The 23,060-nt window shown below is 36.9% G+C and overlaps 1 protein-coding gene across 2 annotated transcripts in view; it reads left to right on the top strand.

Annotated features, from left to right (window-relative positions):
• SLIT3 (slit guidance ligand 3) overlaps nt 1–23,060 on the top strand; it is a 481,507-nt gene that overhangs the window by 19,250 nt on the left and 439,197 nt on the right. For both annotated transcript variants that reach the window (XM_051631304.1, XM_051631303.1), the window contains 2 exons: nt 3,084–3,155; nt 5,977–6,048. In XM_051631304.1, coding sequence (XP_051487264.1) covers nt 3,084–3,155; nt 5,977–6,048 — 144 coding nt within the window. The remainder of the gene's footprint in view (nt 1–3,083; nt 3,156–5,976; nt 6,049–23,060) is intronic.

Genomic DNA, 23,060 nt, shown 5'->3' with positions numbered 1-23,060 from the left:
AAAATGTAGTTGACACAGGTTAACCAAGGATGCTGTCTGTTCATATAGCTGAAGTGTAGGGATTTCCCCTTCTCCCCCCATTTATCATTATCCTTAGTTCCCATCTGTGCTAAAGAAACTACTTGCCTGACAGGATAATGTTTTTTTCTGTTATTTAAGTGTCCTGTGCCAAGATGCCTATACTAACTCTTAAAAGTTTATTCTATCTGTGTTTAAACCATCTTATGACTTCAGAATTTTAGTATTATGTTAAATTTTTTTCAATAACCATCAGCAATACATGTCTGTATTATAAAATACTTAATTTGCACACTAGTGTATCTCTCATAGTGCTTCAAACCTGTTGATGTCTTGATTACGCCTTAGAATCCGTGTGAGTGATACAAATGTTTGAAAGAGATATGCAACAAAAAATAGCCATTCTATGCTTATATAAGCTTCTATTTTTAATGGCAGAAATCAGTGAAAAATACTCATTATGGACAATGTGCAGAATCATTGGTCGGATTTGTAGGGTTTGGGTTTTTTAAAAAACTTCATATGGTCTTTCTTCCTGTTGTCAATGGTCAGTTAGGTTGCTGAAGCATAAGATGGGTATGATAACCTTGTCCCTGACATGAATTTTGTAGACATCAAGGATGGAGTTTTTGTTAATATGAACTGAACTTCATCATTGTCATTGTAGACTTCTGAGTACCACACCATCCTCAGTTAAGAAGTGGCTCATGCTGTATTGAGCTTAGTTCTTCTTTATAAGTGGAGGGTAATGTTCATATTAGGATAGAACTTTATTTTTATGGCTAGAAGCATTTGGGAAAGTTAGATATGTTAAGAAAACAGTCCTATTTCTTCTCTGATTATTGAAACTGTATGTTTTAATAAGCTCAAACTTCAAAATATGTAACTGCCTTTATTTGACAATGTGGTTCACACTAGAGAAATGAAATTTGTTACCATGACAATTTCTTTTAATGCGTTAGAAGAGTGTAACTTAATGCTGGCAGGAAAAAAAAAACATGTTGATTTAAAGGAAATATCATTTATGCTTCAACACTCACTTATTTCCTAGTGGTAGTTCTATTCCACTAACAGGGTCTCATGTGAGGTGAAAAAAAACTGGCTGAAGGAGCAGCCATACCAGAAGGCTTGTATGGAACTGCATATTTGATAGATAATTACTGGAAATTGTGCCAGCCAGGAGCACTTTTTCTTCCCCCTGTAGGATGATACATGAATGATTACAAATTATTAAACTGTTCTCAATACTTGGCATTTTGTTTGCAGTATTTGCTAGGCACTTAGAAACCACCCTAGGCAGCTGTCTGTGCAGCAATTTTCAGAATATAAATGTGATAACTAAGGCATTCCTGGAAGTTTTGACTTCCACCCCTTCCTTGAATTCCTTTTTGTACTTGGAGAAATAATCAACTTGTAACAGCACTTAGGAACACCCATCTGATTTTCAGAAATTGTGTCAAGGTCAAGGTTTTTTCAGGTGTCAGATGATTGCCAAAGGTACTTAAAAATACTGTACTTTGGTTTTCTATTGTTGAGTTTTACTAGAAATGAGAGAGAGATAGAACCTTCTAAACTCAAGAGGTGTATCCCTGTGTACATGATTGCAGGAACTTCAGTAAAACTGAGTTGTATAGGAAAAGTCTCTCCTTGTTGTGGATTTGTAACCTCATGTTGTGTTTTAGAAAACAAGTGTCTGGTCTCATGGCTGCTTTTTTTTCATAATTACATTGTTTTCAATGGCAGTAGACAACAGATCTTGTCACAATGTTGTGCTTACAATCTCCTCTCTAGAAAAATATGGAATGCTTTTTTGGCATGGTAACTGTTTCCTCGAAGGTTTGTTTTTTTTGATATTTACCAGCTTTTGGAAGATATAAAATGTGACTCAAACAAGATTACTCTATGATTAGAAAAATTATTTTTAATAAAAGGCTTCTTGGATCTGGGAAGCCAACACTCAAAACAAATTTGTGGTGATGTGATGGAGAGTATGTCTATTTTTGTTAATTGTAAATTTGCTGCATGTTGCTTATTATGTTAAAATAAGCATGGCCGAAGACCAGAAAGCAATCCTAGCTGTTTGTCTTGTCCCTGCTGGTTAGCACTAAGTCAAGTGGAATGATCAGGACAGAAAAACCCAATAGACCAACCCCCAGACAACAGGACTTACTCAGCTGGTGAGCTCCAGGGGTGCCCAGCAAAGGGAGGGCTGGAGGAGGGAAGACAGCAACACAGGGCCTATGGCACCAGCAGGTATTTGTTGTCTTCTTTGGAAAGGAAGTGACAGAAAGACTGTTTATGTTGGGAAACAAAGGATTGTCAGTCTAAGGGCACCAAAGTGTACGGAGAGCTGTTCTTCAATACAGGATCAGTATTGGATGAATAATTAATTCATTAATTTCTTCATCTTTAAGTTGTCTCAACTTTGAATTCTATAAAATTTGTCTCAAGGTAGTATTTTATTTTGATGTCAATTCTATTAAGATGGGAGTTTAGACCATGATGTTTTTCTGCATTTTTTTGTGTGATCACTCTTAAGAAAAGCTGCAGAAAAGTGGACAGTTCAAGGTCTGGTTACAGCAGGTTTTCCATGTTGTGGAAAAAATGTCAGTTACTCATTAATTTTGGATCTAGAGCATAAATAAACACAGACTGAAACTGAGTGCAGGGGGTAATGCTTTGGTATGTGAGCACACCATGAAAATGTGTCAGTGCATAACAGAGGTGTTAGGAAATTGAAAGTTTAAAGACAGAAGTTAGGACTTGGCAAAAGGTAAGCACATGGGAGGCAGGTCAGTGTGATGAACAGGTTGTAGTTTTGAGGGAGGGAGAAAGCAGTAGCATATGAGCACCAGTATCAGAAATTAAAATGGAAGTCTCTTTTATGAGAACAAAATGTTCAGAGGAGGAGGAGGATTGATGACTTGCTTTTAGAAATTTTGATGGAAACATTAGTTTGCACAATCTGAACAGCTGATAAATGCTCCAGTGAGGAAGATACTTTCTGCTAATAGAATTTTGGATGTCAGTTACGGTGTCTAAATGTTTTCTTCTTCCTCTTGCAGTGATCTAGAAAAAAATAATATCACAAGAATCACGAAGACGGACTTCACAGGACTGAAGAATCTCCGTGTCTTGTGAGTTCAACACACAACTTCTTTCTTCAAAAGTCTGTTTTAGGGTGCAATGTCCACAATTCTAGACATCAAATGCTAGTAATTTCTGCACATTGTTCAGTTACTGATATTCTTTTAAACCAAACAACTGGAGTAGTTTGTGATGGTAAACAGTCAATTTTAGTTCCGTGCTAAAGTTTGAATATAATTTCAGAGCTATTTAATTTTTTGTGTTTCTTACTGGCTTGTAATAGATCTTGTGGTCAAATTTTTGGTCCACTTTATAGTCACTTATGCATAAATCAATTATACTGAAACACTAGCAAACAGGTCTTTCAGAGTTTGGTCACTTTAAGGTGCAGTCCCATTAGTAGCACTTTTGCAGAAGGTTAAGCAAAACTTGCCAAGAATTGCTGTGTAAGTTGTACACAGGAAATCTGAATTTTTTTAGTCTGATATGAAGGGATAAATACAAAAATTTAGTTGGTGCTGTCTGTCTTTAACAAAACAATCATGGCATAGACTCTGCACTGGCAGAAGCATGTTGATTTTACTATTGTGACTTTTTCTGAAACAAACAGCTATCAGAAATTAAGAAAGGCACAAGTAATGTCTCCAGCACCCCCTGAAAATGCCTTTCAGTGATACTTAATATTGCCTTCTGCAGTCAAAGTTTTCCTTAGTGTCTTCTAAAATAAGTTCTTAAAACTGCATCTATTGAACTGTTAATTATTTGGTGATAATGTAGTTAATTGAATCCTGCCAATTAAAAGGCAAGTATTATCTCCTGTTACTTTAACACTTTTGAAAAAGTTATTATATACTAAGAAAACATCTCAAATGTGTTGTGGTATTTCTCTCATCTCTAGCAGTGGATTCATTTAGATTTCTTTGGCTCCCATCCCAGCTGCCAGTTCCATTTTGAAAGTTTATTAAAATACAAGTACTAGACTATCATTCATGTCAGCAGTTGGTTTGGTTGGGTTTTTATAATGTCAGATGTTGCCTGATGGTGCTACACTCTCCTGAATGCCATGAACAATAAGCAAAACATGTAGCTGCCATATTTATGCGTTTTTGTTCCATGTTCATTACAGGTTTATGTAACACATTGTTCAGCCTTCCAGTAGTGTGGTGGTTGTCACAGATGTAATGAGGAATAAAACCAGAATGCACCTGTTAAAAACATACATATTTTTGTGTTGGTTTTGTCTTCCAGTGGAGGAAGACCATCTGAAAGTCAAGATGTGCTATTTCATTGCCTGCTAATATAACCTTTTTTGTTCACTGTGAATTTCCCTCTTCTATGTATTCTTGTCATATCTGGTTTGTGCATTTCTTATTTTACTTTGTACAGCTTTTTTTTTACTTTGTGTGGTTTTGCTCTCTAGAAATCCTTCAGATTATTTTTCTTTGCTTTCTTTTATGGTTTCTTCTTAATTCTGGATGTTCTTCATTACTGACACCCTATATTTTCCTTTTTTTTGTCTGTTTTGTTTTTCCTCGTGTGATGAGGTTGTGGTGGGAAGCACAGAAACCTGAAAGTTGTCCCAGAGTTCCTAGAAAGGTAGTCTAGTCCTGTTTTCATACATGAGAATGGGAAGAACAAACAAGTCACCCAGAAACTAGTAGAACAGTGCAACAGGAAAAAAAAGCTTTTGGTCTGAAACTGACAAGATATGTGCGCAATGCTCTCATGTGCACCTTGTCCTTTTATCCTTTGTTGCTTCACCTTTCTTCCTTTTCCTCATGCAGCTTTTTAGTAAAATGCCTCTCTGGTACACATATTTGGGTGCTCTGTTTTTTGATATTTAAATGTGGTCTTGGCTGTGGAACACTCTTGCTGTCTGTCTTAACTGCAGTTCTGAGCATCCTCGTAGGACTGAGTGCAGAGAAATGATAGTTGAGAACAGGGAATTGTGCTTTTTCCCTAGTCTTGGCTGAGTCCAGTCTTCCTGTGTGTTAGGTTCTTCCTTTCTGTGTTTTAGCTAAAGCCATGTAAAATGTTCAGAGAGCCTAGAGATTTAGTCTGTGCATCTGAGTGCTCTTGCTGAAGCAGAAAATGGATGTGTGCTGGAAGGCAGCACTGAGGAAAAAGGTCAGCTTAAGTGGGACTATTGGTATCTCTATTCCTTGGCTTCCACTTCAGCTATAAAGAGCATTTTTGCTGTGTAAATGATTAGTCATTTCCTGCCCAGTGTAAATCAAAGGGAAGTCAATCTCCATTGCTCATAACTTATCCTTGGCTTGGTCTTGGGGGGTGAGGAAAAGCAAAGGCAGACTCAGTGGAAACCTGGGACTTTTCCCTTTTGTTTTTGCACCCAGCTGTGGAGCAGGACTGTACAGAGTGATCACACACAGCTACCATTGCTATATTTCTACAGGTTTTGGTCTTCTTTGGAGTACTTAACAATGGTTTACTCTTGGACAAGCCTGTAATCTTTGCAGAACATAAAGGCTGCACCAAAAAATACAGTGGCACTGAATGGGTTCCTACTATGGGCTGTGTAGGAATCAGTTATCTTAATTACATAAACTCAGGTTAATACACGAAGAATGTAACAGTGAATCTCTAGACCAAGACCTTTCTGAGCATACTGGTAATGGTTATAAGTTTAGGAACAAAAACATTTACTAAATCTGGCAGTCAGAAGGCAATTTTTGAATTGGTTTCTAGCTAGGGACCAAGAAAACAAGCTGTTCTGTCTAGAGTTTTTAAATAATATGTCATTTTAACTGTTATTTGTACTTCTCTGAAAAGCAATTTTGTTGCACATGTGAAGAGAAGTGGGGAAGCTCTTTTACCCTGTCTCAAAATTAACTGATACTTCTGGAATTGCAGGCACTTGGAAGAGAATCAGATTAGTGTGATAGAACGTGGAGCATTTCAAGATCTAAAACAACTTGAACGGCTGTAAGTATCTCTGTCTATGGAACATGTACAGGTTTTCTACCTTGCTTTTAATGTTAATTCATAATATTTCATTATAAGCTAAGTTCCTTGAAGAAAAAGATGTGTACATGTCTCAATTCAAGTATGTTCTTAAACACAGTTGAATTTGTATTGCATGATATATAATACCTGAAATTAGATGTACAATTGCTTCCCAAGAAAATAGATCTGTTGGTAACACCAGAATTTTAACAATGCTATCAAAAGGATGTTTTCTGGCCAACTCTAAAAATTGATATGTAGGTGAAGGAATATTTGTTTATAGTTATTTTGTATAATCATGTTCTTATGTATTTCTGATCTTATATAAATTTATGCTAATACAAGTTGCATGAGCCTCCATTGAGGACCACAGTATTTCCAAAACTGCCTTTAGACTTCATTTTCTCATTAGTTTTATTTCTTTTAAAGTTCTGTAATGTCCCTGATGATAGTGGGTTCTCAGGGTATCCTGCAAGACTCAGTGGGGAAAAACTGTAGGTTTCTTCTGGTTTTGATAGCAAAGTTAGTTTTAAAAAGGTGGTTATAAGAGGTGTCTTAATCTAGAATCCAATTTATACAAAACTACTGGCCCTACAAGAATATAAATTAAAATATCAAGAAGTATAAAACTAGTGCATATCCAATTGCTATTCGTAGTTGGATCTACTGATTAGCATGATGTTGAAACCAGGCTAACTTTGTCTGCTTATGGTGGCAGCAGAACAAAATCTCTAATACTCAAATACTTCTGAGAATTATTCTTTGTTAGAGGTAGGTGAGTAGAATGAAAACACATGCTGGTTTGGAATGTCTGTAAAATGTTTTATATGTTCAATTATTAACTCAGTTATCTGCAAGGCAGTTGTTTTCAGACTTGGTATTTTCTAATTGATATTTCCTAAAGCAGCTTTCAGGAGTTAAGTTCCCACTAGGAATTGTTCAAGCAAAGTCTGGAGTATTGAGCATATGGTGGACTTAAAACTATTTCATATGATCTCAGGATTAGATTTGCATTTAAGTTATTTAAGTAGTGCTTTGAACTTTTAATTCAGGATTTTTATCTTAAACTACAGAACTTCATTTATGGCTACATGGGAGATGAGTTTTATATTCCAATTATAACCCATTTTTACTTATATTCATTTAGAAAGCACTTTGAGCACAAGAGTTTTGCCATAGTGGATTTATTTCATGTTTCTTGGGCAGTAACAAATAATAAAGAACCATATTTTCCAGAATTAAGCATAACTTGACATTGTAAAAAAAACAGTTTATCCACGTTGTAACTCATCTTTGAGTCAGTATCCTCAGTCCTAGATCTATATGTCAATGTGTATAAATGTTTCTTAAATCTCTAGGTAAAGATAGGTTTAGTTAAACTACAAAATGAGCTTTGAAAAATTCTGGGAGGAATGCTAGCTGCGAGTAACCAGAAATGCTACAAAAGTGTTATAATTTGTTGTTTTTCTGTACAGTTTGCTCTGTTAGCAAATGAAAATGGTGTAATTCGTGAAACCAGAAGTTAGGAAATATGGTACCTTTAACAGTGTCTGTTCAATTGTTTAAAAGTCTTTTTTTTCCTGTGTGAACTCTTAACTTGGCCTGTATAATATACTTCATCTCTGCTTCTCTTTTATGCTTGCCTGTCATTATAATATTTTCTAAATGAATGTAGCATGAAAGGGAGGCCTGGCAACTTGCAACTTTTTTGTGTTTTAGCTTAAATCATTTTTAAGACAAAACTATAAATCTGATATATTTTTTTGTTATGAGTCAGTAGGCTTTGGAGAATGAACTGTGGAAAGTTTGGCTTGAGTTATAAAGGCCAAATTGCAACATTTTAGGTAATATTAAAGCTATTTTATTAAGTATTGTCAAACATTGCAAAATGCTAATGAAGAAAGTATGATGGTTGAACTTAAAAAAAACCTGGCATTTTTCCATTTAATTTCTTTCAAACAACAAATAAAAATCACTTATTGCTTCGATTTTTGCAGTAATGTTCTGTTTTGATCTATTGAAGTGGATGCTGGAGTCATCATTAACTTCTTTTTAAACAAAGCAGCTGCATTGGGTCAGACTTGAAAAAACAGGAGTTATTTCTATTCCTGGCAAAATATAGCATCTAGTAAGGGTCTTCCAGTCAAAGTCACAATGGAACTACATTGTTTGCCCCCCTGCCCATTATAACCCCATTCAGAAGGTGTAACCTTAGATGAATGTTATTTTAGGTCAATATATTTTCACTTTGCTGCATTTTGAAGCAAATTCATCATTTTTGACTGAGTAAACTAGCAGAGTTTTGCTTGAAATGTCCTGCAAAACAGTCAAAGTAATTGAAAATAAAATGTCTGTAAAGCTGTTAGCCACTGCTGCCAGAAGCACCATGAGGGATGGATCTTTATTCTAATTTGGATTTTACTCTGAGTTTTTCTAGATTTTTCGTCTTTTTGAGACATTGTTTGTTTACAGTACCAATGGAATATGTACAGGCATCATTTTGATACAGGGCAGGATATTGTCAAAATGGCATATTAGTTTAATAGTCTGGTAATATCAGTTGAAGGAAGCACATAATGCAAGGTAGATTAGAATGATGAACAGTTCAAAGTTGAGAAATTATGTGGAGAGCAGAAGGCACTTAATTGGGCATATTTTTACTCAGCTTTTCAAATCAACAGGGATTTGAACCATTGACTTGTAGTAAAATTTGGTGGTTTTAGTCTAAGTTCTGAGTCCTGAGATTCAGAATTTTTGAGAATGACTAGTGGCACTCACCACAGTGGAAAACCACAAGTGTTTCTGGTGTCTTTATTCCAATAAATTGTTTTTTTTTTTGTTTCTTCCAAACTGTAAAGATGACTAGTGAAGTAGCTGACCATGAATCGTCCAGCAGTTATCAGGTACCATAAATAGATAGAATGGGTGCTTACAGCTCCCTACCTTCTACCTGTTGCACTGTTGTTGACCCTCAGACACACTAGCACTGCTCCTGTGCGATGCAGTGTTGCGGGGGGGGGCCTGTGAGGCTGGTCAAGCCTTCATGTCAATGTGACTGCTAAGTCTGAGGTGCTAAAATGACTTAAGCATGTCTGCTCTCAGGCTTGTTAGCTTTTCCCAGGCTTCTCTAGCTATCACCTTTCCTTTGGCTCTGAAGTGCTGCTTTCCAAAATAATACTATTAGTTGATGTTGGATGGTAGACTTCACAGGGCAGATCTACGCATGTATGTTCAGTAAGTGTTTAAGAAGCTGTGCAACTGCTTTGCTAAAACTTGGATGTGCCAGTTGTGAATTTTGATGGTCTGCCCTTCTTGCCAGTAGCAGGGTAACAATTTTAAAACAACACCCATGCCTGTTGATGCACAGAAAGTTTCAGCAATGGTAGGGTTTTTTCTAGTTCCCTTCTGCAGTTTTTTCTTAATAGTTAGCTGTGAAAGGTCTGGCTTTGATCCTCTTTCTTGGTTTTGTTTTCTGAGGGTTGAATTTGGTGCATATGTCCATTCAAACACAGTGCTGTGCTTGCACAGTGTATCATACCCAAAATTATTTTTAATTTTAACATTTGAAATGTATGCTTTGCTGTTAACACAGTGTATGATTGCAAGATAAAATTATGAAATTTCATATATGGAGAGGATCAAGAAGTAAGAGGCATATTGTTGGGCCGAAAAGATGAACTGGAATTTCTTGAGAGCCAGATGTATGTCACAGCTTCATGTGAAAAATGAGGCAGGATATAAGACACCAACTGATCCTGACTTTTCCACAGCCAACTGCCAGAAATTGTCACGTAGCTGTATTATCTTCAAAAGACTGGACTTAGGCTGATGGCTGGTTCTTTCTTCTCAATTTAGTGTCTTTAGCTAGCATAAAAGATCTCAACATCTGAAAGCACTAAAAATGTGTTTGTGTTGTTTAAAGGAGGGGGAGGGGAATGTACAAGCATGGCCAAATAAAATCTTTTCTGAGTTGGGAAAAATAATTAACTTGAAAAGGAAAAGAAAAAAGCTAGAATCCAGATTTTTAACTCTAGTGTATTCATGTATGGCTCTCGTTTTGTGAGTGCTAAGGCAGGGGTCAAAATTATTTGACTTTTAACTGTAGAGATGCTACTGTGCGCTGAGTTCTTTGTAAGCAGCTTCCTAAATGCTTAATTAAGCTTATACTTATTTGGCATGTGTACTATAAAACTGCTATTAGTGACTAAAGATGCTACAGAGAAGAATACGTTGTTATGTGATGCTTCACAATCTGGATTTCATAAATTGAGATTGAACAGGCTTTAAATAAATCATGTTCCATAAAGCATCTTCCGTAATTAACATGCTGAGTGGAAAGATTGCTAAGTGCTTCAGAGTAACGGGCACAGCAATAAAAGCATTGGACAGTTCTTTGCAGTTGTCAACAAAAGCTTATTGCAAATCTTTGGCAGCATGGATAAATCTATAGTGTTTACACAAGGTTTGCAGTGTGTGCAGTTTAGATGTTTTATTGGAACTGCTTACCCTACCCTTATATATGAAGCCACATGGATCTGTAAATATCTAAGACAGTTTAAATGCAACCTTTCAGAAAAAAGCTGTTTGTCCTTATTTCTCTATGACATTATGGCTAACATATCTAGTTGGATCAGTGATTGCAAAAGACTTATCTGAAAATGCTGGAGAAAAAAGGCACACTAACATGGATTTAGAACTGTGGTCTGATATTTAATCAATTTTATTACTTGCCTACTTCCCTCTTCCTTCTCAAACTACCATGTCTAAGTTGACTTAGTACGAGGTTTGCTACTCCATACTCCAGGACCAGGTGGTGCTTTGGGAGTGGGAAATAACCTTTTGTCTGTCTTCTGCTCCCCAGGCACCTCCTTACACTTTGCCTTTCCCCTCTAAGGAAGGTGTGAATGGGAAGCTGGGGCTGCTGGGGTCTCTTTGCTTGGATGAGGACAGATTTTGTTGCATTTGTACCAAAGCTGGTAGCATCGCTATAAGCTCCTAAGGAATTGGGGCTAGCATATGTCAAAACTGGAGTTAATCTTTCATACTGGGCAGAACTGTTACCCACCATCAACAGGGAAAATGAAGCTGTGCTGTGTAACCCCAGCTCATAGTCTGTCAGTGATGCCATTTTTTGTGAAAGGGGAAAACCGGTTTTTTTATAGAGACCAATTGTAAAGTTAGGCACTCTTTGAGGGAGCTGGCAAGGAGTTTGAAAAACTGCGACTCAGTTTGTGAGTCATTCAGGTGTGTTCTTGTTCTGATTTGAAGAACAAGCTAGTACTTAGTTATTGTGCTGCCTGCACCTGTGAGCTAGCAATATGAAGTGCCTTGCCACATTGGCTGATGACTGCAAGTTCAAGTAATGTCTATTGATGTTAGTTAATTTTTAATAATATTTGTCCCATATCCTCTGAGAAATTTTTCCAGTTTAAAAAAAAAGAAAAAAACCTATAATCAGCATCTGAAAAAGCAGTCTCTTCTGCATGGTGTTTTCAAGAAGAGGTTGGTTTTGCCTTTCAAAGGAGTTAGGACTGGATATGTTGTGTTAAGTTTGAAATGGTGACCTAACATGATTTGGGGAGTAGTATCTGAAGGGGTGTTGTTTTTGTTCTGGATGTCAATGGCACTGCCATGGAGACAGGAGCAGGCTGCACTGCAGAACCTTCCTAGAAGTACTTGAGTGATTTTTGTTGCTTTTTACTTTGCAGTTTGGGGTTTGGCCCAAGGCTTCAGACAACTTCTAAAAAATACACAGGAAAACTACTAATTTATTTGGAGTGGCTATTTAATTGAATTTGTGTGAGTACATCCTTACTGCTTCAAGAATTACGTTGGTTTGCCACTACATATGTAAAAATCTTAATCCAGCTGAGATGTCTAGCTGAAAAAGGTTGAAAACTAGCAAAGCTGGTAGAGGAGTATCATACATACTTGCCCTATGCTTATGTCTCTCTATGCATCTGCATATTGCCCCTGTTTGAAACTAGTTACTGAGCTAGGAGGACTGGAAGTCAGTTCCAGTAAAGGATGCTTTGTTTTTCTTGTATTGCAAGAAACTAAACTGCTTATCATAAAATCATAGAACTGTTTGGGTTGCAACGGACCTTAAAGATAATTTAGTTCCACCCCCCATTGCATCATCAGGAATATGTTCCTCTAGACCAGGTTTCTCAAAGTCCTGTCCAACCTGGCTGGACTGGGTCCAATTTGTGGGGATGGAACAGATTCATAGCTTCCCTGGGCAACCTATCTGTGTCTCACCACCCTCATAGTGAAGAACATCTTCCTAATATCTAACCTAAATCTCTCATTTCCAGTTTAAAGCCATCCCCCCTTGTCCTGTCTCTCCATGCCCTTGTCAAAAGTCCCTCTCCAGCTTTCTTCTAGGTCCTCTTCTTATAATGAAAGATGCTCTTAGGTTTCTCTGAAGTCTTCTCTTCTCCAGGCTGTACAGCTCCAACCCTCTCAGGCTGTCTTCATAGCAAAGCTGCTTCAGCCCTTTGATCATCTTTACTGCCTCCTCTGGACCCCCTCCAACAGCTCCATGTTTTTCCTATGTTGGGAGCTCCAAAACTGGACACAGTACTCCAGGTGGTTATAATCTTTCCCAAAGCTTATTCTTCCGAGGTAGCTGCATACCATTTAGATATTGGGGATGTGCTGTCCTTTTCAAGGAGAAGGTTGAGACACTTGGGAAAATTCCACTACTTTTTCATGTCTAGAGCCAGGCTATTTAATGGACTTCCAGCTGCCTTTCACACCAGTAAGAAGCTCATGCTGGTTATCTGACTTTAAAGGAGGGCTGCAAAGTCACCAATAATGAATCCATGTTTGCTATAAGACTTACTTGACAGAAACTCAGGAAAAATGAGTAGCTTCCATGAGAAAGGTAAAGGATAATGAGAAGATGAAGTTACAAAGTACAAGTTATACTAAAGTGATATGATGGTAATGGATTACTTAGCTGTGTAGTTCATGCCTCAGTTTACATTTAGAATCACACAGGAGAAAAACAGTAGCCAAGAACATGATAGTTCTTGATATATAGATGTGTGTGTCTGCAATTACAAAAAATAAATAAATTACAATAGACATTGACAGCTTGAGTGTGAGTAATACATCTCAGTAAATGATCAGGATGGAATGAAATTGCTGTATCTTATCAAGTCATGTCTTGGCTCAAGCTAACAGCTCACCTTTATTAATTCTTGGAAGCAAAGACGGAAGCTCATTCATTTCATATTGCTTTTGCTTCAGTTTTATGTGCTGCTCTTGGCTCAAGCAGCCAAAATAAATGTTCCCATGATGTGGCTCACATACTTATCTGTCAATACTGGATACACTACTCTAGATTTCACTGAAATTTATTTTTCTTACACTATTTAACTGCCAGTAATTTAGAGAAACATCCATAATTTGGTTAAATTACATACCAGATATAGTCAGGAAAGTGTTTTTTTGTTTTTGTTTGTCTGTTTTTGTGTTTTTTTGTTAAGGACACTGCTGTTCCCACAATTAAAATATACAGTCAATATAAAATTGTTAGGGGGGAGGAGAATTTCCAACTATTAGTCCAAAAAGTTCTTATTGGAAAGGAATGTTAGATCTCGGATTGATACATTTCCATATAGAGTCAAGCTTCTCAGAACAGTTAACAGCTGAAGGAAATACTACAGTATGGGCTATTTTGTACAGATCTCCAGTTCTTATACTGAATAACCTACTTTATCATTAATACTAAGTTTTCAGGAAACTGTTTTGGCTATAGTAGCATGATACTGTCCAGTAATAATAGATCTCTCATATATAGTGTGAGTAATAAATGAGCATCCCCAAATGAAGTGTATTTAAACCTTTAAGATCATCTTAACATTCTTGAAGTTCAAAATTCCTTAAAATAATTTTGAATTTTGTTGGTTTAATATCTAGTACAACTTTTAGTTTTAGCTTTGCTTCAGAATCTCTTGCTGTTGACTGTTACTGCACAGTACAGCTGTGGTGTGTTGGTTGCTGTGCTCCTGGCCCATTAAAGCTTTCTAAGAAGGAGCAGTTGGCCATTTTAGATGCCAATGCAAGTTCTTGCAGCTCTGAAAAGCTTTATAGTCCCAAGTACAATACAGGATGCTGCATGTTTGGAAAAAAAAGGTATTTGAGGCTTTTTTGGTAGTGTATTTCATTATTCTGTGGGCACTGCATGCTTGAAAACCAGAAAAACTTAGCCATGTAATGTATTCTCATCATGATACTATCTCCAGTGGGAGGCACTTGCAATTTGGATCTCGATGTTGGGTTTTTTCATTCTTAAAACATATAACTTCATTGTTTAAATGAGTCAAGTGTTTCAAGATCTGAAATGTGTAATTGTCTTTGTACACAGATGAGCTGTGTTTACTCATACACATTGTATGCTCGGGAATAATTTTTTTCTTAGTCATTTGAGAAAAGGATGAAAATTACCTTGTCCTTTTCTATTAGCCTGTTATTCTGTGATTACTGCACTGGAAGTTTCAGGACTGAAAAAGTAGTTGTAGATACATTCAGGAAACAAGTCCATGATTATCTGGGTAAGATTTGTTCCATATATATATTTACATTAGGTTTGATCATGTGTGTCAATGCACATCAGAAATGTAGGTTTTTTGAATTATAGTTTATATAAGTGGCACAAAGATACTTACAGAAATTTCATGCTTTGCCTTCTACAATTGTTAAATACCTTGCATGACCCAGATCTTGTGCACATAATCTGGAGCTAAGAGGAAAAGAACAGAGTGAAAAGGGACAAGTGTGTGCCTTCATCAGCTCATGGTTTGAGAGTCCCCTGCACTACTTGATGCTTAACACAAGTGTACACCTAGCCTGAAAAATGTTTATACTGGGCTATCTTTATTTAGCAGGAACTTTAAGCCTGTGCTAGAGATAAACTAGAAAAAAGGCTAACATTTCCCATGGCAGAAAGCAAGTGAACATAAACTACATCTTTTTTTAGTTTTATAGGACTGTTGTTGGAATAAATTTTTGAATTATACGGTAGTTGTTACTTTCTTACCTTTTGGGGGCTCCTCAGTGAATAAGGTAGGTGTAAGAAAAAACTTGAGTACTTCTTTGAAGAGGTTAAGATTTGTAGATGTGTAGTGGTTTTATCTTCTAATTGGGTATGCACACTTGGAAAAATGATAGTTCCTGGTAACTGTGTTGCTGTACACTGCATTCCTGAAGGGCACTAATATCCTCAGATTTCATAGTTTATTATGTCTGTAGCATATAATGATATAATTACATATTAATTCAGCCCTTCCTGGACAGCCACACTTTTTTGTTAGAGTGAACCTTTTTCTTTTCTTCTGTAAATATTGAAAAAAAAGACACTTCTTTTCTGAAGGAAGCCATTAGCAGCTCTGTCAAGAGGTCTGCACAGGAGGAATCCAAACACAGGAAAAGTGGCAGAGAGGCAAAGGGCAGCTAGCAAGCAAGCAGGATGTATGCTTCACTGAATTGGTTTTGGTTTGCATTAGTACATCTGACCAAGGGTACAAAACAAAGAGGTTTATTTTAACAATAAGATAATAAACGAGCCTGGTTTCATCAAAACCATTTTCGTAGTAGGTCACTGACCCATAGGAACTCCTGGAAAAACAAATTTGGATCTCATTTAAGTAGACAAGAGGTTCTGTAACCACAGGATTCTTAAGCTTGTGAAAGCAATGGTTACAAAGTAACTGGAATAAGGCCACTTCTGCTACAATGTAACCATAATTCACTTGGAATAGCTGATCAGTAGAAGTTTTAAACATTATTCTTTTCTGTGGCTTGTTTGTTTGATTTTAGCAGGTTTTTTTATACTTGATGAAGATTTATGGGGAGTATTTACTTAAGCGAAACACTTAGGGATTTAACAGTCATTTCTTCAGGATCTGCAGGAAATACTTAAGTCTGTGTTACTGTTGGGTAAGAATTGCTGCATCACTGGTCTGGAATAATTTGTGTGAACTTTGTTTTAGCTTAAATAATTTTATCAAAAGAGTTTGTTTTTTTTTGAGCTTCCTCATATTAGACAGATTATGCTGCTTGCCATCTTACAAATACCATAAGTGTTATTGGCTGAATTTCATGTTGTCAAGCCCAGCAACCCTTAATCCTGTTCTTGAGGAAAGCATTGATGAATTCCAAGTACTTAACATCTTTTAGTTCTCTTGGAGAGTATGTGAATTTGTAGATCTTTAAGTCTTTCTGTCATTGATCTGACCAATAGATTCTTGTTTTTCAGCTAGCACAATTCAGTTTCATTGAACTGGAGCTCATATGAAGCTGCAGCCTTTCATAGACACCAGAGTAAACTAATTTGTGTTAGCTTATAGTCAACTTTGTTAGTATTATGTTCTCAGTTGCTTGGAGCTCATCTGTTCTCCAGATATTTTCCTTTGACTCAAGGTGTTATGGATCACAAGAGGAAGAGAGGGTTCTAGGGTTCATGCAGATGTTATGGATATTGTGTAGGTTTTGTTTTTGCATGGGGTAGGTATAATGCAGTATATTAGGAATACAAGATGTAAAAAGGAACTCTCAGGTACTGGAGAATGTCTGAAAAACTGCCGCCTTGCTTTTGGTAACACACTGGGAAAGTGGAAGTGGACCGGAGATAATTATGACAGTATGTTAGCAATATGAGGAAGATGAGGGAAACTGTGGGTCTGCTTCAGAAGAAAACTGGAGAAAGTCTAGAGAACGGTCATTAAGATAATCTGAGGGCTCAAGTAGCTCTCATACAAAGACAGGCTGAGAGATTTAGGGCTGTTCATCCTGGAGGAGACTCTAGGGAGACCTTCTAGCACCTTCGAGCACCTGAAGGGGCTACAGGAAAGCTGAGGAGGGACTTTTCACAAGGGCTTGTAGTGAGAGAACACGGAGTAATGGATCAAAACTGGAAGAGGGGAGATTTAGGTTAGACATAAGGAGGAAATTCTTTAGTGAGAGGTTGGTGAGACACTGGAACCGGTTATCCAGTGAAGTTGTGACTGCCTCATCCCTGGAAGTGTTGAAGGGCAGGTTGGATGGGGCTTGGAGCAACCTGATCTAGTGGGAGGTGCCCCTGCCCATGCAGGGGGGGGGTTGGAACTAGATGGTCTTTAAGGTCCCTTCCATGATTCTATGAGATTGTGTGCATTCAATTCTTAAGAGCTACTCTAATAACAGATTTTCATGGCTGGTTACCACTTGTGGCTTCCTAGTGAGGTGTCCTTTTCAATGAGCTATGATAGGAGATTCCCACAGGTTGTGATACAGCACTTACAAGTGCTCTTTTTTCATTCTCAAATTGAAGTGTACAGTGTGCTCTTCATTCTACTTAATCATTTGCTTACATACATTCTGTTGACTTTGGAGGATGCATCCTTGATCAGTATCTAGTTTGATTTCAGGCAGGAGATGGTTCTGCTAGTCTTTCTTCTTTAATAGTTCTCCTTGGCATGTAGCCCCAGGAGGAAGCAGTAACAGTGCCACAGAAACATTCTTTACTATATATGGAGAGGCGTGGTTAGCTGGGCTGGCATCGAATTATTAACCCAAATCAAATAGGAACAGTGTAGTATTGCTTCTGGTAAAAATTGCAATAATAGTCCTACTTGGAAGTTTTCTTGCTAATTGTTCACAGCTATTTCTGACTTCTGGAATTGGTTAGTTTGATTAATATAAACTTTTAGGACTTGTCAGCAGGAGCAAAGTGACTCAGATGTGCACACTAAAATTTGCTTTCTGCTTTTTCATGGGATTTCAGTCCCGATTTGGGGAGGTTAATTTCTGATATAAGAAAATAATTTACCTGTGTCTATTTTACTGCCTTTACAAAAACTGATGAAGTATTAAAAATAGTGGATACCTAGACATACTGCAGTAGATTGTTTATATTCTGTGGACAAAGTCTTATTGTCCAGTAGTCTGTGGAGGCCTAAGGAGAAAGTAACTGCATTTTTTGTGTTCTGTATTAGGGTTTTAAAGATTTAAAAATAGAAGGTTTTTTGTGAATTCCTAACTGGGTATTAGATTTGAAAAAAGAGCTCAATACAAGCATTGCAGAAGCTGAGAAACATAGAGCTTCTGTGGGGTAAGTCTTTGAGGGTTTCTTTATCAAGTTTTTTTTATTTGGATGAGTTATAAAAAGGTAAATTATTGTACTTTAAAGGCTTATAAAAGCAGGTATAAACTACCATCCTCCATTAACGTAACTGGTTTTATAAATATGCTGTTTAATAGATGGTCCATGCGGTTTTGTTTGCTACTTCTGGACTTAGAATTTTCTTACTCTTGAATTTGTCATTAATAAATGCTCTCTGATACTTAAGATTTTCTAGTGCCTACTTCAATTAAGTTGGGACTAACATTTCTGTCTACTTCTGTAAGATGTAGGGCATTTCTTTCATAAGCATGTCTTGCATGCATCCATGAATGCTGTTGGACCTTTACTGTTTTTTCATATTGGCTTTGGGAAAATGTTGAAATTTAAACCTGTTCCTTATAATTTTTTCCTTGTATTACCTGCTTGTTCCTAGCCAGAGCATGTCTGTGTATGAAGTTTACATACTATCCTCTCTCTTAATGTCAGATATTTTTATATTAAGAGATCCTAAAAAAAGCCAACTGGAACAGGGATTCTTACAATAAAAAGTATTATAGAGCTATCAGTTGATAAGCTGCTGGTTTGTATGAAGAAATGTAGTCTGCTTCTGACAGAGGGTAGATAATAATTTTTAGGTTTATGAAAAGTTATGAGTAAATGTTATTACTTCTGACAGCTTTGAAAATGTGAAGCAGGACCACCCAGTCTACTTCACTTATAATAAGGGTTCTCAATGTTGTAACTATTGTAAACAGTTTTCCTTTTAAAAACAGTCCCTTAGGGACTTAGTGTGGCATCTCTCACAGCTTTTGGAAAAGCTTCTGTACTAACATGTCATGTAAATAAAGAAGTTCATTTATTCCACAGGATAATCCTGTAAAATGGTTTTACTGGGCTTCCTCTTAGTGACCTTATTGAAGTTCCATTATACATCGTTTGGCTTTATTTCCTACCGTAGTAATACAGAGAGGTGCTGACAAAGTAATGGACAAGGTTGACTTTTTTAATGTGTGCTGTATCTTGACTGGTTTCCTTTTCAAAAAGGAAGTGAAAAAGTAAAAAAAAGCAACGGAAGAAGTTATAATAATGACTGCAACATGTTTCTTGATGTTAGGATTTTCTGGTGAAACCATTGAAAGAAATTGTCTGTGCTTCTGCTTTACTGTTTCCCAAGTCATTGCTGCTTAAAAGAGAGATTTTAGTAACTCCTTAGAGTTCAATAACTCCTGTCTTTCTATCTGAGTCTCTTGTTATGCATTAATTCATTTTTATTGCTTCTTGGTTACGCCCAAGCTTGTGATGCAACCGCTTCTCCCTTAACATAACTCTTAGAAGCTGCTTCAGCTTCATCACGTTCCTTCAGGCTGCTCTCCAAGGACAATTCCATAGAGCTCTTAATAACAAAGGAGAAAAAGCTAGCTTGTTTACTGTTGAAAATGAGACCCAGATGTCTTGAGTGTGAAATAAAATAAATTACCAAATTGAGGAGTGAACTGTAAGTTACTTGGATGATTTCTGAGTGTTAAAGGCTGGAGTACAAGGACTGCTCTCTTAAAGCTACCTGTTTAAAAAAAAAAAAAAGGAAAAGACACTTTAATTTTTCTTTTCTGCTGGAGGATGAGTTGTGTGATAGGTAGCAATGTGAATATGGATGTTAAACTTGAAAGTTGTTGAATTTGTGTGGAAAGAGTGCTACTTCTTTCATGACAGATGCAGCATTTGGATTTGGTAGTGAAGGTGTCAATGAGTATTAAAAAAGCAGATACTGAACTGGGAGGCCACCTGCTGTCACACAGATTCATGGGGTTAAAGGTAGATAATTGTTCAAAGAGACAATAATAAAACTGATGGTTTATATCTTAGCCTGTGTATCAAGTTAAATTTCTGGGTGGAATGTGTTCAGTAATGCACAAAAACAGTATCAGTAGATACAACACTGCAAGACATTTTAAATGGAAAGTGAACTGTGGATAAGAGCTTTGTGTTGTGCAATCTTCTAGCAGAAGCCAGGTCCTTTTTTTTCCTCCAGAGCCAAATTTGGTGATTTTACTCATGTCTTGAACATTTGCAGTTTCTATGAAGTGTGTTTTACTGATGTTATAGTATTAAAAATTTTCAAACCAAGTCAGTAGCATAACAAGAAATAAAATTGCCTTGGAAAACTGCACATGTTCTCAAGTTAGAATTACTAATGCTTGCATTGCTTTTACATTGGTTGCATACTGCATGGAAAGGAGGCAAGTGCCTCTTGGGGACTTTGAAGAGAGCATGAAGGAAATTTCTCATGTAGTTAGCAGGAATCTGCCCACTCTAACTTTGCAAGAAAGGGGGCTTGGGGTTTCTTTGGTTTGCTTCTTTTTTAAAGCAGAATTATTCAGCAGCTCTGAGAACAAAGTATGAAGCTGAAAATGCTGTTTCTCAAAATAACGAATACGTTGTCTTTGGGATCTGTTAATGTTGCTACTTTTTCAGACTCACTCTGATCATGTGTTTGTACACCCTGTGTGTCAATGAGAGAAGTCAGTACAAAAATAATACCTTAAATCTAGCTGTGGTGTGTTGCAAGTTATAAAATTATATTCATGCACAGAAAATAGTGATTCATGAGCTGAAAAAAATGAGGATTATTGCATTAAAACTTTTCCAACATAGTTGTGTAATTATTGCTGAGGTCTCTGAAATGTAAAGTCTCATTTCATCCTTTTACTTAACTTCTGAACCCCAAAATTCTTCTCAACTTTGTGAAGACCTCCACTGGTGGTACAGGCCTGGAGAAGGAAGGGATACTCTGCAAGCAAGAGCAACGATGGTGCATGACTATTGAAATTACATTCTCCTTCATAATTTGCAGTAGGAAGTATTGTGGGTTTGATTCTTTTTCAAAAAAAGATTTAAATGGTTGCGAGTTGAGCAAGTGCAAGACTTTAATACATGTGGCTGAAATGACAGTTAAAAAAATAGTAATTTTACTGTAATGCGAATTGTCTGCTATGGTAGAATGGGTGCAAAGACCTGGGAATTCACTGGCTGAGTTCTTGCTATGTTATAGTTGTGTTTCCACATGCATCTTTTTCCATCTATATTGATCATACCTTCTATATAAATTAGATTTAGCTCCTGTTTGCTTTTCTGAGTGGTGCTCCATGAGACAACAGTACCCAAACTAGATGTGACCCTTTCAGTTGTGTAAATGTGAGGGATGTAGCTGAAGTTAGTGCACCGAAGAGGTTTTTCCTGCTCAAAAACATGACCTCTGGCTTGAAAATAACTTGAAAAATTTCAAACTGAGTTCTTGATTCATCCAGAAATTGTCCAGAAGTCAAGAAAACAAAATAAAATAAATAAAACCTCAGTGTAGGTTTTTCCTGAATTTATTTTATAGGATGGACCTGATAAATGTCACCTTCCTCTAGGCTGGTAACATTGTCTCTTTCTAAGCAAAATGGGTTGGTTCTTACTCTGTTTTTTTAATACTCAATGGAATCTTAATAGTTAAGTTTCTGTCCTATCTGAGTTTCAGACAGAGGAAGAAATATTATTAGCCTGGTTGGAGCCAGGAAGGTAGGAATTTCACAGTTAATAACTTCTCCATTGTTTTTTTAAGGGCTCTTGATATTCCATGATTGACACTGAGGTTGTTTCCCTCTATCCTTTTGCCTTCAGGACACAGGAACCCCCAAAAGGGCAGTAGGCTGAGGGAGGAAGGGAAAAAACTGGCACTCATTATATAGGAGCAAAATATTTTGGGAAGGTGAGAGAGAGTGTTTGTCCTCTGCTGAAACACTGTGCTTGATGGTATACGTGGCTGTTCTAAAAAAAACAATAACAAACTGGAGAACAAAGTTTTATGTATATTTCTTGTGACTTTTAAATGTCACGTGTTCTGTAAATATGCATTTTAGGCCACCTGAAACATAAAGCAAGCAACTGCAGCTTTTGTAGCACAATGAAGCAGTGAAACATAGGCACTTCTGTGTTTATATTAGGTGAGAACAGAAGGTTAGCATCCAATGTAACTGGGAGGAGCAAAAGAGCTTGCTTGGAGGCAGTGAGGGTATCAGAGTTGGCAAAAGCACAGTCTAGCCAAGATGACCCAGCACTCTGTCGAGCTGAATCTTAAAAAGGTTGGGGAACCCACCACTTCCCTGGGGAGGTAATTCCAGTGGTTGGTTGGTCTCACAGTGAAGTATTTGTCTCTGGTGTCCAACCAGAATTACCTCAGGGCTAACTTGTACCTGTAGAAGTTGGACCAGATCCTTGAGTGTCCCTTCCAACCTGGTATCCTATGATATGAATGAGAGTTGGGACACACGGGCTTTGGCTGAAATAAAATGAGAAGGAAGTAATGTTCATAGATACATAAATATGTTCACATAAACCTATTTCTTGATTGGAACTTCAGTTATGAAAATTCTACTTTGCTTCTTGGTGTTCAAAGAGCCTTTTTAAGCCTTACATTGAAAACAGATTGAGTTTGTGCAGCAGGCCAACTTGACAACCTGAAGAGACTTTGCAGAAGTGCTTTAAATGGAGGCTTAGAATCTATGTTATTTGTATGAAGTTTCTGGTATTGGGTTTAATTTTTTTCCTGTGAAGCTGAACAGAAAAAAAAGTACCAAAAGCCAGAAGATAATGGCCATACTAACTCAGACCCAAAATATGATTAAGCCAGTATCATGTCCCCAGTTGAAGCTTTCCAAGAACATGAGCAAGTGAAGAAAAAGCAAATATTTACATTATATTGTGGCAGAGGTCACTTGAATAATTAAATGGATATTTGCAATAAGTATTATTTCATGTTTTTTTGTTTGTCTTCTAAACCCACATAAATAGCAACTAATGATATACAATCAGTTGTTACACAATTTAACTGCATGTT

Source organism: Apus apus, chromosome 13 (genome assembly GCF_020740795.1).
Source record: "Apus apus isolate bApuApu2 chromosome 13, bApuApu2.pri.cur, whole genome shotgun sequence".
Taxonomy (NCBI): Eukaryota; Metazoa; Chordata; class Aves; order Apodiformes; family Apodidae; genus Apus; species Apus apus.
The sequence above is the reverse complement of the archived record's forward strand: the minus strand, read 5'-3'. Positions and strand labels throughout refer to the sequence as shown.